We start from the raw sequence: 17,265 nt of genomic DNA on the forward strand, positions 1-17,265 counted from the left end.
GCAAGTTCCTCCCACCTGCCCAGGTGGTTTCCTTGCCTTCCCCTCACCCCCCACCTCTTCCATTACAGCAGGTTTCTCACTGCTCTCTCACTAGCTAAGGACCGTGCTGAAAGCTAACGTGTTTGAAGTGTTGAGGCTTGGCAAGCCGAGAGAAAAGAGCTTTTCTTTGAAAGAGAAGACTATGGTCAGCATTTCTTTCATCTCTCAGGTAGAACTCCATACTTCAGCCAAGTCTTCACACTGCTGCCCAGTGTAACACTACTGTGTGTGTGATTCCCAAAGGACTTTCGCTCCTTTCTTGCCAGAAATGGAAAACATGAAATTGGGGCGCCACTGTGAGGAAAAATCTGGGCAGAAAGATCACTTTTGCTTTACTGTGACAAACTACAAGGCTTATGACTGTTAATGCTGTATCATCCTTACTGTCTCTTCTTCCATATACCTAGGAACATAATGTCATACATCCCACAGCAAACTAGTGTTCTAAGCATTACAGCAGATCACCAATAAAGTTCATTTTGAAAAGCACATACTGTTTGCAATACACAGAGGAAACTTTTAGAACTAAGTTACTGCATCTTCACAAATACATTTTAGTTGTATTTGGAAGAAGCTCGCAAGTATCAGACCTACTTGGAACTCTACATCTCAAGCTGCGCACCAATAAACTTGAAATGTCTTCAGGTCAACTCTACATAAGACTGCTGTGTTAATGCAGAACCAAGATGAATTACAATGCTAACACAGGCACAACACTGGATTGCAGAGTATGCAAGCAGCTAGTTGAGTGCTGATGGTACTTTGGATTTTTGGTTTTAAGAGACAGAATTTCACATTCTGATAGAGAATGAAGCAAAGTGTATTTGGCAGGGCTTTTTCTAATAAAATTGGAGGTTTAAGGAACAAATAAGTTTATCTGCAAGAAGAAACACTAGAAATTTAACAATGAAAAGAGAAATACAAACCTCAAACACATTCTTGGTGATTCCAACAAGGCCGAAATATGCCATGCCAGTTGCACCTGAATTCACACATATTTCTCCAACCTCATCGGCTTTACACAGATATGGAGTCCCATCCACCTTCACAACACACACATTTGCTAAAGGGAGAGGAAGAACACAGAATCACAGCGTTGGTATGCAGCAGCAGCTGACACAGAAGTTGCTTCGCCACTGACAGGCAGATGAAGGTTTTGGGATCAATTATCTACCAGTTACAGCAGAAACACAGCATGCAAGAGAGCTCTGTCCATCTTTTTGACAGCCTGTGTAACGTGTTCTCCAAGAGGAAAGATGGAAGTTTGCAAATGCAATTATTTTTTCCTTACAGTGCTTTACAGCCTACATATCAGCTGCACTGAATCCAAAACCATACCAACTGCTTCTCAACACGAAGGCAGATGGCTTGATCAAGTACAAGCACGTATGAAAATAAAGAGGAAAAACAAGAAGATAGCATTTACAGACCTACCATTCCTTTTATTTATTGCACACTTCAGTATTCATAGCATCACCCCTTAAGTTACATGAGAAACACATTAGAAATGGAGAGAAAACAAAGCTATTTTACTCTCTCACTGTCAGGTCAATGATTTTTCTGCACTATGTCCCATCTTCTTTTAAAGCAGGACAGTCTGCCAACTATTATTTGGAGAACACAGACAACTTAGGTCAGAGTTATCCCTTACTGAACTTACTCCTGCCACTGCACATTCTCTCTTCACTATCCCCAGTCTGATGATGACCTTCAGCTCATTTAAAGGACTACATTTCATGAAGGTCCTACTGCTATTACCCTTCATCAGTTTTCTTCTGAAATCTCTCAAGTCTTCCTACACTTTATCTTATTTTTAATCAAGGATATACAGACTTGCAAACCAGCTATTACACTGAACTTTGCTCTGGCCACCGGCTATATTTACTTTTGAAGCCACTGTTTTCTGAGCGGTTTCTCTGGCTAAGCAGAGCCCTTGTTTAAGTAGTCTGGATTTGTCCTTTCCTAGGCTGAAAGGGAAAGGAAAAAGGATATGGAGGCAGAAGACATGATGAAGCAAGAAGTTTAGCTTAGCACTTAAGACTCAAGATTAGCAAGGAAACCAAAATGGCTACCTGGGTCAATATAAAATAAACACAGCCTTTGAAAAATAATGCAGACTGTGCCATACATGTTCTGCCCTTTCCCACTGCATCTGCTTCCAACACAGATTAGAGTACTTTGTGGTCAATGCACACTATATTAAAGACAAGAAAACAGCCAAGAGACACCTGAGGTATCAGGAAGTTGGTTTATTTTCATCAGCTCCTTTGGAATGTTCTGGCCATGGAACATAAGTCAGACCGGAAGCCCAGACGAAGCTTACAACAGCCATTATGAAAGACTGTATCACTGTTTTCTAATTTAGCCAATCTTAAATGATATACAGGTAGCCCTTAGTTTTACCACTGTCCAACTAGCAGGAAGAGGAATCACAAATTCCTTTAATACTACTAACACATGATAAAGCCAGCGCCACTGCAAGCACGGACCAAGAATTCTGCTGGCAGAACAGGTTCATAGGCGCATTTTCAAATCTCAGAGAAGTATTCAGTTCTCAGCAACTTAGGTCTGAACAGGAGAGACAATAATTCACCCTACCAATAGATCAACCTGTAAATTACCTTGGTTTTATAAAAAATATCTATCAGAACAACTAGCGTTAATGAATAAAATGTTTGGAATCATGCAATGATAACCTTTGGTGACCAAATAAGGAGATGACACTCAAATTCTGGTACAGGTTGTTGTGGTTTAACCCCGGCGCATGTGGAAAGATTATGTCCATCAACCAGGTGAACACATTTACTACCTGGTTGCTTTTTTGCTGGGATAATGGGGCTAATAGTTTAGAGTTGGCAGGTCGGGGAGCCACGCAGCTGGATCACTCCCTAAAGAAGGGGGCACTGACAAGGCAGTTGGAAAAGGACCGTTGCGGTTTAACCCTGGCCAGCAGCCAAGCACCACGGCTGGCTGATCGCTGCTCGGGAACTGGCTGGGCATCAGTCAGCAGTGGCGAGCAGCTGTATTGTGCATCACTTGTTTTTCTTTCTCCCTTTCCCTTTGCATTTTATCCTTTCCCCTTACCCTTTCACTATAACTTTGATCGTCATTATTGTTAATATTGTTCTTTCATTTTTATTCTGTTTTAATTAGTAAATTGTTCTTTTAACCCTCAAGTAAAACCCTCAAGTTTTACACTCCTTTCCGATTTTCCTCCCCATCCCTCTGGGTGCGAGGACAGGGAGTGAGCAGCTGTCTGGAGCTTAGTTGCTGGCCGGGGTTACACCATGACACAGGTCCAAGTCGGAACTAGAAGAGTTTCAGTTGCTGAAAATCATACGTATCAACTAGAAGGCTGAAGTTAAATTATACTGTATGAACTATATCAATTAGTCATGAAAAAAAAAAATACATTTTGCAATTCAGGAGGAAAAACTGGAAGAAAAGGCCATTTAAAATGTAATGGTAAATCGAAACAGAATAAATAGTTTATTACCACAGGAAATAACTTGAGTTAATCGCAAAACTTTTAAGCAATGATGCAGAGATAAGTGTTAATAACTAGAGAAAGCACACCAATTTGCAGGCATACACAAATGCTGCAGTCCTCAACTCATTCACAAACATGGAAAACCCAACAGATTAGCCTACAGTCCCAAAATGATGCTCCATCCATGAAACCCAAGGACAATCCTATCACCCTGATCAAGTAAGAAAAAATACTTACCAGTAACCAATGTATGATACAGGTAGTCTACACGTACATTCTAACAGCAGGCAGAGTTCTGCCCTGCCATGTGATACTGCAAGGTTTTCCTTTTGCAGTATCTGTAGAGCCTGTACTCTCGCTTCTCCTTCTTTTCCTGCTTCATGTGACATACAAGAGAGTGCATCTACCACCATTTCAGTCTCTCTCAACAGCATTGCATCTGAAAAAGAATTAGAGAGAAGGGAAAAGCAGATGGGACGGGAATGTACATGTGGACTACACATCACGAAGAACACTGATTACTGATAAGAAAGTTTTCTTTCTTCAAATGAGTCCACATGTACATTCTTATAGATGATGACGCTCAGCGGTTAAGCCCTGCCATGAGACTTCTGGCAGAGGATGAGAACCGTACTGTGCAAACAAATGACTGCACTGATGCCCTACCAAAGACTGGATTCAGCTTTGATGTTTCAAGACCAGCACAACATGATGTAAGAAGAATGTCCGAGGCCTGCACAGCAGGTGGCTACTACCAAAAAGCGCCTGATGAGTGTTAGGAAGTGCTCTCTTGTTCCACTTTCTCAGTTTCACAGTGGATCCTTATGCAACTGATATCCATTTGGACTGTTACTGTGTGCCAGCAGTGGAACTCCAGGATCTTCTTGTAGCAAGCAAGTCTTCCTAAAAGCCCTGAGTCCATGAGAAAAAAAACAAGAGGGCCCTCCTTGCACTACAGTCTTTAGTTAGAACTTCTGCTCTGGAGGATAAAGCCTTAGGAAAAGCACTAACAGGCCAGGATGTAATGCCTCTACCACCACTCTGGAAGGTATCTGCAGGGTTTCCAGAGAAACCTAATCTTTGAAGAAAGCAGCACATGGGGATGTCCAGCGCAGGGACCTGAACCTTTCCCTGCTCCTCTGAGAAGGGCAATAGGCATAAAGCAGGTCAACTTCCTAGATAAGGATGCACAAGAATTTAGACTCTAGAGGTGGTCACACAAGCATGCAAAGCACAACAATTAAATTGGAAGCAAGCATCTCAACGCAAGTGTGCACACTGCCACAGATCTCCAGGAGAAGTTCTGCAGTGTTGCATTCTGTTGTGCCATCATGTGACAGACTGAAGCCAAGTGGAACATGCAGAACTGATTACTATGATAAATCCTAAGGACTGAGCAGGAATGAGGCACTGCTATCCCGCATTCACAACCTAAGGAAAAATAATGAAAGCTTCACATAGTTGTTCTGTAACAACTCCTTTCACGAATCAGGCACCAAGATAAAGCAACCAGATTCCTCTGCAGTGAAGATGTATTTTAACAACTACCAGAACGTAGGTTAATGTTTGCTGAGACGCGGACAGAAGAAACAGTAACATCCCAGACATCCACAGGCTGGAGACAAAGTAAGCATTCTGATATTTGAGAAATTCCGACCATCCTCCTTGAACTTCTGGGAAAAGTACGGAATACAGTCACAATCCGGAACTTGAAACTGTATATGCATGTTCATCTTGCAGAAGTCCAAGATCTGGCACCAACCCAAGGTTTTCTGCTGGAGTATAAAAAAGTAGCTGCTGCAGCAGTCCTATGAACCAGGCTTTGCATGATTAGGAGCTACAGGGACACAGATCTTCTGGATTAGAGTGGGTTACTCTCCTGTCAAGGAAAGAATGTGAGAAGGATCCCAGTAAAAATAGAAATGCTTGGTCAGGAAGCAGCAGGGAGGCAAACTTAACTTGAATATCCCAAGTATCCATGTCCAGGTCCAAACACAAGGTACAATAAGCTTCTAAGATGACAGATGACATATCACATCCCAGTTGATGTGACAGTTGGAGGCACAAAACAGGCAGAAGAAGAGAGGTTTGGTACTCTCCCTACCATCTTTATCAGCCCAATTTGAAAAAACGAACTGAAGACTGTTATGAGCCAAATACTGCTTTTCCCAGAGAAAAACCATGCAGAATAGCCCAAGGTGGTCAACAGGTGAGGCAAAACATCATCCCTCCATCAGCTGTGGAGAAGATTCCAGGGGAATGCATACAAGGTTCACTTTCAAGAATTCCCATGCTATCTTTGATGGGATGGGAAGATTTCTTCGCGGGTGCTTGCACTTCCCTGGTGGCTCTTGTGATTGGCATTCACGATAGATAACGAAAGTGAACAGCCGAGGCAACTGAAGTGAATGTGGCATCAAGAGTGGCCTGTGGGTTAAACAGCAGTGATGTAAGACGTGATCCTGGTGCTGAGGGGTCTGTTGAATAAGATCCCCTAAGCCGGTGGGCTCAGTGTCTTAGAACAAATAGCAGGATCTGAAGAAAAGGAGGGCAAAAGTGGACCTTTTAACCAGCTGGTTCCTGACTGAAATACACCAGGATCTTCCAGGGTTATGAGATCAAAACCACTTGGCTTGACTGAACAAGCCTCAGCATGATTTACTAGTTCTTGGCTAGGAGACTACAAACGAAATTCAGAAATGTGAGCTTCTGTGTCCTAAGACGTTTGAAAGACTGGGCATGTAGCCCCTTTCAAGACCTTGAATGTTTTCAGTGGGGATCAGAAGATGGAACAAAGCCTTCAGGGATGGCACATGACTCAAATTAGGCCTTTGGTGAAAGCACAGCAATCTAAGGGAACAAAAAAAAAACCCCAAAAAACCCAACCTACAAACCCAAAACCAGATAAAGAGCAAGACTCATCTGTCAGCAGAATAATTCAAGAGGGCAACTAACAAGAAAGGAAATGGTGGTATGTTCTCTCCTGTATGCCAAACATCACGTGAGAATGGACAAAGCACATCCTCCATGAATACTACACAGGAAAAAGCACAAATCTTACAAGGTAAGGCAAAAGTATATCCACTGTTAGAATGTACATGCAGGACTCACTTGAAAATAAGTCATTAATTTCCTTAATTTCTTTTCATTTGACACACATCTATAAATATCTGCTAGTGATTTTACTTTCTTCCTACTCTGGAAGCTTTTAACAATTTTAAATTTTCGATTTTTTTTTCTTTTTTTTAGGAAACAGTCACAGGGAACAAAGTCATTGGATTCTTGTCTAGAAAAAACTGCATGTTCTGACCTAAGGAACGTACAGACAAATTTCTGCTAAAAACATACCTTCAGACCTGGAACTTTTATTATTAGGTCAGACTGAAGCTAATCTGCCCCATATAGGGATAGCGCAATGCTGAACACAGTTTTGAAAGAGTTAATGAATGAAGTTGCTCAACTTCTGCTTAACCTACAAGTAGTTTTGCCAGTTGCTACTGTATTTTAAAATAGCAATAGCCATCAATTACAAGTCATATCACTTCAAGGGACTAAATGGACACACAGTGGACTGTTCTCCCCTCACAAAACCTGACGAGTAACTTGATGTTTCTTATTAATGTATAGAAAGTCATGGTAGTCTTGTCAACTGTCTGTCAATGGCATCCTAAACCAGAAGGGTCTGTTAGATTTGCCAGACAATGCTCAGGCATTTGACAAAGGAAGAGGAGTTTTGACAAAGATCCCTCTCACTACCCAATTAAGCATTTAACAAGGACAGGGACATGTTTTTCATTAATGACTGTGAAGAGGAAGGTGAAATTACTTACCCACAAACAAACAGGTAATTCTTCCAACATCATAAGGTACACTTGAACCTGCCACTGAGCAAATGCACTACGGAAGATTACCCAAGGGGACTTACAGCTGTAATGGCTGAACACGAAGCGTAGCTTAAGGTGCAACACAACTGTAGGCTGCTTTGTGCCTTAGTGTAGTCAAGCACACTGCCCAGACAGCAAGCCTACAGCGAAGCCAGGAGGATCTCCATGTGATAAATTGATCCAAAGGAAGATTTTAATTGATCCTGCATCAAATACCACTTTTTTAAACTCTCAAAAACCAGACCACCACCAAGTTCAACCTTAGCCAGTTCACCAAAGGATCCATGACTACCTGAAGGGCATGCAAACTTATTCCCTCTTGTTCCTGTGACTAACCCAGGCTCTGTGTAGAAGACTGGGAGCACAGCCAAATTCCAGTGGGGTTTAAAGGGGTCATCAGTAGTGTGAACAGCCGAACCAGGCAGCAGTGGTAGACCATGCCACCTGTAATCTCACTGAAGTGGAAAAATGACCATTCTGTTGAGACACAGAGGCCAGTCACAGCTGACCTGGGTCTCTGCAGACAACTGTAACCATCTGAATTTGAACACTCAGGTGAAGCAATTCAGAAGCCATTAAACCACACTCATCTTTTTTTAATTTTTTTCCCTGCACTCATGTTTTCACACTGAGGCCACACAACAAAGCAGTCATTACCCTCAATGGCTGTATTCACATTGGCCTGCCCTTAACAAACTTACTTCCTAGAGCATTAAGTTGAAGTTATTTTGCTGTAAATTACCCAGCCCATCTATCTTGTCTCAGATCCACAATGCTATAGTATGCTCAAAGATCAAGAGCAGAAAAGAGAGATGGTGATCTAATTAATTGCCACAGCAAAGAGGACACAAGGATTTTTCACAGACCTACCCAGATACCACCTGCCTGAGGGTGCCTGGCACACTAAACTCCAGCAGGATCTGCAGGATACATACAGTTCTATGAACACGTCTAGGAATGTACTAAAACTCACTGGCTGGTCACAAAGTCCTTGCTCCCAGAACATTTTTAGTATCCTGTCTACCTAGAAGGTCACAATAGAGATGTTCAGTTCTCTGCAGTTAAATAAGTATGTTGGACATGAATCCCCCCAGGAACAGCTCCTTCCCCTTTATTTTGGTATGAAGTGCAGAGCTTCTACTTAAGTTGTTATTAGTAGCAGGAGTAAGATCTGAATGTGAATTGAAGTTCAGCAAGAATAACCGATCCACCAACCTTATTGGTTGCAAAGTGGTTCTGGGAGCAATGAGGAAAATGAACAAGATCAGTACCACTTGCTACGTGACGGCTGAAATTGTTATCACCAGACTGGAAAGGTGTCTGCCTCCTTACTCGTATCGAGGGCCTTGATGTATGGAGAAGAGCTGGTTGCTGAAATAGCACAAGATGGCTCCCCACCCTCACCCTGAGTATACGCTCTACAGAGAGGAGGGCTTGGGAACCCTCCTCTCCTATTCTTACTGGGACCAAGAACAGCAAAGCCACAGGTGCCAAGGGCATGGCCAGAACAAATCAGGTTCTTTGTTCATTACATAGTAAACCTGAAGGGGTAAGGAGAATTCCAGACAATCTGTCTCTCATCCTCTCCAAGCACACCTAACCCAGGTCAGGACAGGGCCTGAGGCTAGCAAAGCTACCTCTGACAGACAGTGCCAGGGAACGTTACACTACCAGCCTAAGTGTTGCAATCTTCACTTCTGGAGTAGATGGCCCTAAGTGGTCTTTCAGGACACAGATCCCAGTCAATGTCCAGAGCCCTAGGTCTAGTTTGGCACCCTAACTTTATTAATCTTCTTCAGAGTGCTCTCCTCTCCAAGTAGGACATGACTCAGCAGCCCTGCCTCAAAAGAGAACAGGAAAGAGACAAAGTCTCTTTGCTTCAGGCCACTTAATGGGCTGGGGAACAATACCCATATCTACCCCCTTTAGGAAGCCCAGTGTTGCACACAGTGGCCTCGCAGTGACATCAAACAGCTCCCTCAGCACTCACAGGTGAATCCCACCAGGGCCCATGGACTTGTGCATGTGCAGTTTCCTTAAGTATTCCTTAACTTCAGCTCTTCTACCAAGGGGATGTCTTCCTTGCTGAGGACTCTGGGTTTGTCCTGTTTGGAGAAAAGGAGGCTGAGGGGCGACCTCATTGCTCTCTACAGCTTCCTGAGGAGGGGACACGGAGAGGGAGGTGCTGATCTCCCTGGCATCCAGCGATAGGACATGCGGGAATGGTTCAAAGCTGTGCTAGGAGAGGTTTAGACTGGACATTAGGAAGCATTTCTTTGCCAAGAGGGTGGTCACTCACTGGAACAGGCTTCCTAGAGAGCTGGTCAATGCCCCAAGCTTGCTGGTGTTTAAGAGACATTTGGACAATGCCCTTAATAACGTGCTTTAACTTTTGGTCAGCCCTGAATTGGTCAGGCAGTCGGACTAGAGAGATCATTGCAGGTCCCTTCCAACAAAACATTAAATTCCATTCTATTTCATCCTAACGCGTGGACTGTCACTTCTGGATCAAAGACAGTATTTCTTACTACGCTTCACGTTTTGTTTTGTTCTGCTGTATTTGTCATTACACAGCTGTATGTCAGCACTAATGCTAACCAGTGAAAAAGAAAACAACTCTGCAGGCCAGCCAATAGCGTCCGCCCATACCAAAATGTGTGGTCATTCAAATTTATTGTGGATTAACCTCTACTGAAAACATTGAATAATCCAGTTGAGACAGTACTTAATCGTCACGCGTTTAAGTAATGCATCAAAACGTAAGTCATACTACCTTAACGGCACTTACAATTTGACATTTTTATTTATTTCACCAGCACAAGTATAAAATAGTAGATAACTCTCGTGGAGTATGCTTAAACCTACATGAAATGCTTTCTTACCTCCAGGCATAATCTGACCAACATCCTGCACAGTTAACACTGACAGCTTCTCTTCTGTATCCACTCTTATCACGCCGAAACTCAGACAATTCATAGACAGCACTGCTTTTCCTGGAGGAGGCCCACCCAGTTCTGGAGGTCTGAAAACAGAAAGTCAAATCAGGTATGAATCCACAAATCAATGGCAATATGGCCATCAAAAATAGCATGTGAGTCTCTCAGGCTTGTTAAGGTTAAGAGAAATAACGGTTTCTTGTTTTAAACAGAGTTCAAGACTGGTAATATATTTTAACTAGATGAAAAAAGAGCTATCACAAAACATCACATAGCTTCCTTGCACTCTAAAATGTTACAGAGAAGGTTTAGTTCTATTATGGACAAAGAAGTGTCAAGAATAAGCATTTGAAGGCTGATTTTTCAAAACACCAGGAAAAATTACCAAGTGTTTGAAGGGCTTGACACCTCTTACTCTAAGCAGAATTGACTGAGGACCAACAACTCCATTTTGTGTAACTGTTCAACTTTCAGGAAGGAACAGAGCAAAAGATTCCAGGTGCTGCTGTAAAAAATAGGTAAGCACAACTCTTTAAAACTAGGAAATGTCAGTCCTCCCATCAGAGAAAGTACTTTCCAAAATCTCAAACTTTTTTGTTTCAAGTTTTCTTAAATTGTTTTTCTGAAAAAGCACATTTTGATCAAAAACCACCATAAAAAATTCCAGCATATTCGATCCATATGTCTACTAATAATCAAAGTATTTCCTTTTTTTCAGAGCACCCCTTGCTATCTCCAGAAATTCAATGGTATTTTTCAGACCAGTTACAAATATTTTTTTCTTTCTTTAGCCCCCTGTTTACAAGACATTGTACATAAGCAATTGAAGATTCAGCATCATCATCTTCCTCCCAAATAAGTAACAGTCTTGATTTTGGGGGTATTTTATAAAGGTCTTCCAGCAACATCAGTGAGGATGAGACCTCTTTTTCCCAAGCAGTAAAAAAAACCCAACCCAGCCCAAACCCAAAACTCTCATGACTGACTACTTTTAGGAAATATTAAACTTTTTAAAGCAAAACCAAACAAAACCCATCCATCCTTCGGTGAGGGAGATACCTGCAAGCCTCAGACTTCCTCTGTCTGGGTCTTTGGGCTCCTTTATGCAGAAAATGGTCTTTTCTGACTAACATTTTAACGTTTCAATAGTCAGATACGTTTCAATAGTCAAGAAATGCAGTTCACTTCTCAGAAAAGAGAATTACCTGCGAATAGCAACAGTTAGTGCCTCAGAAGAACTAGCACAGGGGCAGATTACTTCTGGCCTCAAGCCTCTGGACTGAAATACATTCAGGAATGCATCACATGAAGATATTGACCCTAAAAAGAACAATCGCACAACTAGAAACATTTCACCAAAGCTTGAGCCATAGGATTTCCAAGTCTACACTTAGCTCAGCTACACAAATATGGTTGTACCTGCGCATAAAACCAATATACTTTCAAACTGTCTAAAAGACATTCCAGCCTATTACTATGTGTTACAATTTGGAGAAAAAACAACTGCATACTCTCTTTCTCTGGGAGCGCTCTGTAACACTTAACTTTATGGACAGTCCTTCAGCAATCACAGTATTTTGTCACTAAGGGTAACTGTATCTGTCAGTTTCCTATATAGCTCCTATAGGAGTGTTTCTCACAGAGGTCACAGAACCAAAGCGTTTAGAAATTAACATCAAATACTTCTGACATATCTTCAGTTCAGAACTCTAACTGGCCTTTAGCACTCAGCCCAAAATGCAAGAGGCTACCTCATCACCTACAGCTTTGTATTGCACAGTTGTGGCACAGCAGCATATAACACGAACCAGCAAACTTCACTGATTATATGACATCCTACGTATCATTTCATGTCAATTCATGTAAGAGTACAGCACTGACGGAAGTATGAAGTTGAAAAAACCATGAATTTACACAGCTAAGAAAAGCAAACAGCAATGAAAAAGCAGCAGCATCACTAGCTTACAAACAGCATCTCATTACAGAATGAACTGCCTAACTTTGCAAGCATCAGCTCTGAAACAATGCTTACAGCAAATACAATCATAGCAAGACTATTTCAAGCTTTCACCTTCTGCCAGCACCTTGCTGACCTCTCATCACGCAACTCCAAGGAACCTGAAATACTATTGATTTTCTGGTGTATGAGAACAGCAAAACTAAGCAACTAAGGTAGGTATATTCTTGCCTCTTGCAAAAAAAACCCCAAAAAAACCCAAAAAAAACCACCAACCCTCCCAGCTGCTTTCTCAAATTACTGTAAACCACCACCATACAACTGACAGAAAAAGGCAAGAACCTACCGCATATTCTAGTTAATAGTTGTCATGGTTTTGAGTTAAGGCTGTGATTGCTCCCATTTTTATGTCCTTGCACGTGACTGAGACAAGCCCTAGGGTCACGTACAGAATCAGACACACTGCAACTCAAAGATTTTATGTCTACATGCAATACATGAGCAACTACTTTGAAACTGGCATTACAATTTACTTGAAATTTTTAAAAGCCTCTTTCAAATCACATTGCCTACTATTCCTTCTATGAAGAACAGATCCTTCAGAACAATTTCTATGGAAGTTTTGCTCCAGTGTCCTTGGCAAAGAAATATTGCTGCTGTCTGTTTTGCTGAGGACGAACTATAGCCAGTGCTGCTGAGGTCCTACAGTCCAGATCCAAAGATCTGTGATTTACAGCGTGCTTCAGCTCACCTTGGACCGACACTCAGAAAATGCATCCATACTCACATGGATTAGCTCCATCTGCCACTATTAACATTCGTAAAGAGCTCAGACTGACATCTCTCTGATCCCTCTGAGCCAAAAGTGACCAGTGCATATCACGGGACTTCACTACTGCTACACGGGCTGAAAGTAAAAAAAATAATTATGGTGTGTGTGCAGAACAAAACAAAGTCCAATTATAAATGTATATAAATATTTTTGTGTATTTACGTAAATTTATGAAACAAATACAACTGCCAAATATGTAACTAATATGACGTGTATACTCAACGTCTCCAGATGGACTTGATTATAGAATTTAAATGTTTGGTATAAATTCAAATACTGAGATAAGAAACACAGTTTCTTTAAAAGTCTATCAGAAGAAGCCATCAATGTCACTCATCAATGAATCTATCAGTACAAGTAACACTGAAATGGAGTCCCCAGTTGCTAAAGATGTGGCAGAGAAAGTTATCTGGATAAACAGCAGTGGCCTCAGCTTAGAGCAGACGTTTTACACAAACTAATTATTTTTATTTTTTTTTAAATCATCTAAAAAGAGATGGGTTAAGTAAAAATCCTTTAAGGTTACCTTTGTATGAGCAGACTTTCTGTATCCAGGAAAGTGGATTAACCTTCATTAATGCATAGGGAATACTGATGACATGCATCCTGTTCATAACACTCTATCAGAAAAATATTTAAAAATAAACTTTCAGGTGGTTCAAAGAACACACAACATGTACCAACACTTTAAAAAAAAAACACCAAAAAATTCATTACAGCTACAATGTAACTCTTACATGTAATTGTTAGTGAAAACTATGTGACTTAGTAAAAACATAAGCTATGTCTGTGCAGTCTGTTATTGAAAAAGTAACACTTTATTCTGAAAAAAATAAATACTGAAACATAAACAGAGTTTATAACCTCATTCCGAAACCAGCACTCTACCCCTGAGAGAAGCAACTTGCTGCAGTTCTTTCCATTCATTCAAATACTCACCGTTAATACTCCATGCCAAAGACCAGCATCTCTTTTGAAATCCAAGACATTTGTTAGCGTTTCAGCTGAAAGCAAAGGAAAAACTATCAGACTTAAGAAGCGTATTTATGAAAATATTTAAACACCCAAAATATTTGTTAAAGCAACTATGAAACTTCCAGCACTACTAAGAAATCAAAGTTACGTTGCCATGCTTCTTGTCTATAACACACAGACTGCTTAAGCTGGAAGTGTCTTATTTTTCTTATAACAATCATCTTTGTATTATGATAACAGATTAGATTGTTACAAGGTATACTGGGTATGGCTTACACAGAACACAAACCTTGTGACAGCATCTCTAGCGTGTGGCAATAGCTTTGAAAAATGAACATACAAGAGGACAAGAGAATTCAGTGCCCTCTGTGAAGATCGAAAATGTTAATGGCCAGTAACATGTTACTCCGCAATTGTCTGAATTAACACGTGTGGACCCCTTTGGTCCATAACTAGTTGCCATCATCCTTTCAGGATTCAGGAATCACTGTACAATCCTTTACCTACAAGCTGGGTGCACTGCCCCCTCTCCTGGCACGGTTCTTGTAGTCGGCAGCTGTGATGGGAAGGTGCCCCAAAATGAAAACGGGAGAGTCCTCTTTGGTAAGTGAAAAGAATACAGACACCTCACTGTGAAAACCTCTTTTACCCTATCATACTACTTATGTGGACTTGAAAGCACTACCAGGCATAAACCGATTGCCCAAATGAGGAAGGAAAGAACCCCACAAGTGCAAGAGAGGACAGTTAGCAACTGTTTGCAGCCTGCTCATGCCCTCAAATGCAGTACCTACGATCACAGACCTAGTGTAAGTAATCGGACCACGTGACTTGCACTGGGACTTCCAACTTTGTGATCTAGGCAGGCAGGGTTATCAAAGGTGCAAGAGCAGTAAGGCCAAGCAAGTTGGGGTGGTTTTCAATAGGGTAACTCGGACTTTCTTGATCAAGCCTGTCTTTCGGGGGTCAAGTCACACTCCGAGGAATCACAAAAGTAGAAGAGCTGTAAGGCCTATGATGCATATTACATCCCACCGAGTCATTACTGGCTTTCAAGTCAGGACTTCCAAAGGCCTTCCCTTTGGTCAATAACCGCAACTCTTCCCCCGAAGAGGTAAGAAGCTGCCTAACTGACACCAGCCTGTCTGCACGGCACACCAGTCTGCACTGTTAGAGCTGCTACAACTGCAACGGGCAGCATCCAATGCTCTTCAAAGAGATCCAAGCTACCCAAATGGCCTCCAGGATCAATTTCTGCGGGGAGGGCTCTTCAACTCCACACGTGGGCATCTCAAACTGGCCTACTCATGACTTCTTAAAGTGGCCAGTGTGTTCAAAAGGCATTAGGGAGGGCAAACCAGATTTGTAGCAAAGCTGTTTTCAAGATGATGAAAAAAAAAAAAATCAGTATAGCTCTTATCACCAACTAACAAATTTATGAAGACTGAAAAATCCAAACATCTGAATAAAATCGATAAGGATCTTAGGTTAAAAAAATGTTAATACATTATGATTATGGTTTCAAAACTGGCTTCTTATTTTCCTTCACATAGCACACCAATTTTGAATGCGCAAGTTTGTCTTCCCCTTTGCAGTCAAAGCTACTACTGCTTATCTAAAGTTCTTTTAAGACACTAAACATGACTTTGCAGCGTAAATTGTCGGAATATTCAAAGTTACGAGTATCACTTTAAAGCTGTACCTATCTAACTTACCTTCTGAATAACCACATGCCTGCGTCAATGCATGACAGTGTGCCAGCATGGAAGCATGAGATATAGTAATGCCCACTGTGCTGCCCTCTTTACTTGTTTTGTACTGAAAAGAGAAAGTTTACATATGCGTTAGAATAACACCAAAATGTAGAAAATTTATAGTTCTGAACTGAAAGGACATTTTATTACAAAAATGAAGCAAGCTTCTTAAAAAAAATCAAAAAGCTACATAAAGAATACGTTTGTGTTCAGAGAACACAGTACTATCATATGAAATCTGACTGTTTCTCTACTCCAATTAAACAAATCATCTCAGGGATCCAAAAACGCCAATAATCCCCAATCTTCAATTTGATCCAGCACAACCACTCAAATGACAGTTTGCCTGGCAACCCTGAGGGAAGCATTCTTGTTCCACAGTTAAAAATAATACAGTCATCTCTCCTATTGCATCAAGAGATTAAAGGAAGAAAACATGCTGTGACAGAAACTGCAAGAGAGTAACCGTAGATTAGGCATATTATACTGGATCACCTCAATATAAGCAATCTCAGCAGTGGCATCCCGTACTTGTGGATGCCAGTCCTTAGCTGGTTTTGCCAGATGCTTCCCATCAATCACAAACCAAATGAGACGAGGCCAGCCTTCAAGGAAAGAGAAAAGCTACTGTCATTACAGTTCCAAAGTCTGTTTTCCCTCCCTGCCCCGGCATTCGGGGATAACACCACAAGGCAGGCAAAGGCTGCAGCATCACCCCTCTGACAGGGAGCAGCACTAAGTACTGCCTTGACAATTAAGGCAATCGTTCTTTGTATGTAAGCTAGAAGCATGCAAGCAAACTCAAAGATTGTTGTTTAATAGCAGCAATGGGTATTTTCTTTATCCTATAAAGACATTTGAGTAGCTTAAAAACATACCTTTGAATGTAACCACCTCGCCAGTCTGAGCTTTAGGAAGGCCTTTTTGACAGGCGTCAGTGGTTAAAGCTAGTGTTACCCCACAGCTGCCCAAAAGAAATCCAATCTGCTGGCTGCCAGCATCCTACAGAGAAAACATGTTATAGCAAACTTATAAATAATGAAGCCTTCATATGGTTTACTGTAACTTTTCCATGTTTAGAAAATATTAAGCCAATTTATATCACAGGAAAAAGTATGCTTCTAACCCGTAAGACCTTTTATGGAAGACAAAAGACAAATCTACACTCAAAAGGCTTAGTTTTGCTTAGTGCCGACAAAGTTAGATTTGGCAGCAGATCTGGCAAGCAATGGTAGCAAAGCAGTGTCAAAAGCAATGCTCGTGCAGCCCTCTCCAACCCAACAGCGATGTTTGCAAGTTCTGGTAGAACAGAGAGCTGGTCTGCTGCTGTTTCCGAGTCCTGCAGCACTGAAAAGCGCAGCCTGTGGCTTTTCAGTTCTTCCCTAATAAGCTCAATGT

At 41.5% G+C, this 17,265-nt stretch overlaps 1 protein-coding gene across 3 annotated transcripts in view; it reads right to left on the bottom strand.

Annotated features, from left to right (window-relative positions):
* DIP2A (disco interacting protein 2 homolog A) overlaps window positions 1-17,265 on the bottom strand; it is a 122,022-nt gene that overhangs the window by 24,718 nt on the left and 80,039 nt on the right. For all 3 annotated transcript variants that reach the window (XR_008733419.1, XM_055717572.1, XM_055717573.1), the window contains exons 11-19: window positions 16,746-16,869; window positions 16,363-16,472; window positions 15,829-15,931; window positions 14,078-14,142; window positions 13,665-13,758; window positions 13,094-13,213; window positions 11,555-11,669; window positions 10,296-10,435; window positions 966-1,102 (exon numbers count right to left, since the gene is read on the bottom strand). Coding sequence is in view for 2 of the 3 variants with exons in the window: in XM_055717572.1 (XP_055573547.1) it covers window positions 966-1,102; window positions 10,296-10,435; window positions 11,555-11,669; window positions 13,094-13,213; window positions 13,665-13,758; window positions 14,078-14,142; window positions 15,829-15,931; window positions 16,363-16,472; window positions 16,746-16,869 (1,008 nt within the window). In the remaining variant the exon portion in view is untranslated. The remainder of the gene's footprint in view (window positions 1-965; window positions 1,103-10,295; window positions 10,436-11,554; window positions 11,670-13,093; window positions 13,214-13,664; window positions 13,759-14,077; window positions 14,143-15,828; window positions 15,932-16,362; window positions 16,473-16,745; window positions 16,870-17,265) is intronic.

This window comes from Falco cherrug, chromosome 8, assembly GCF_023634085.1.
Source record: "Falco cherrug isolate bFalChe1 chromosome 8, bFalChe1.pri, whole genome shotgun sequence".
NCBI lineage: Eukaryota > Metazoa > Chordata > Aves > Falconiformes > Falconidae > Falco > Falco cherrug.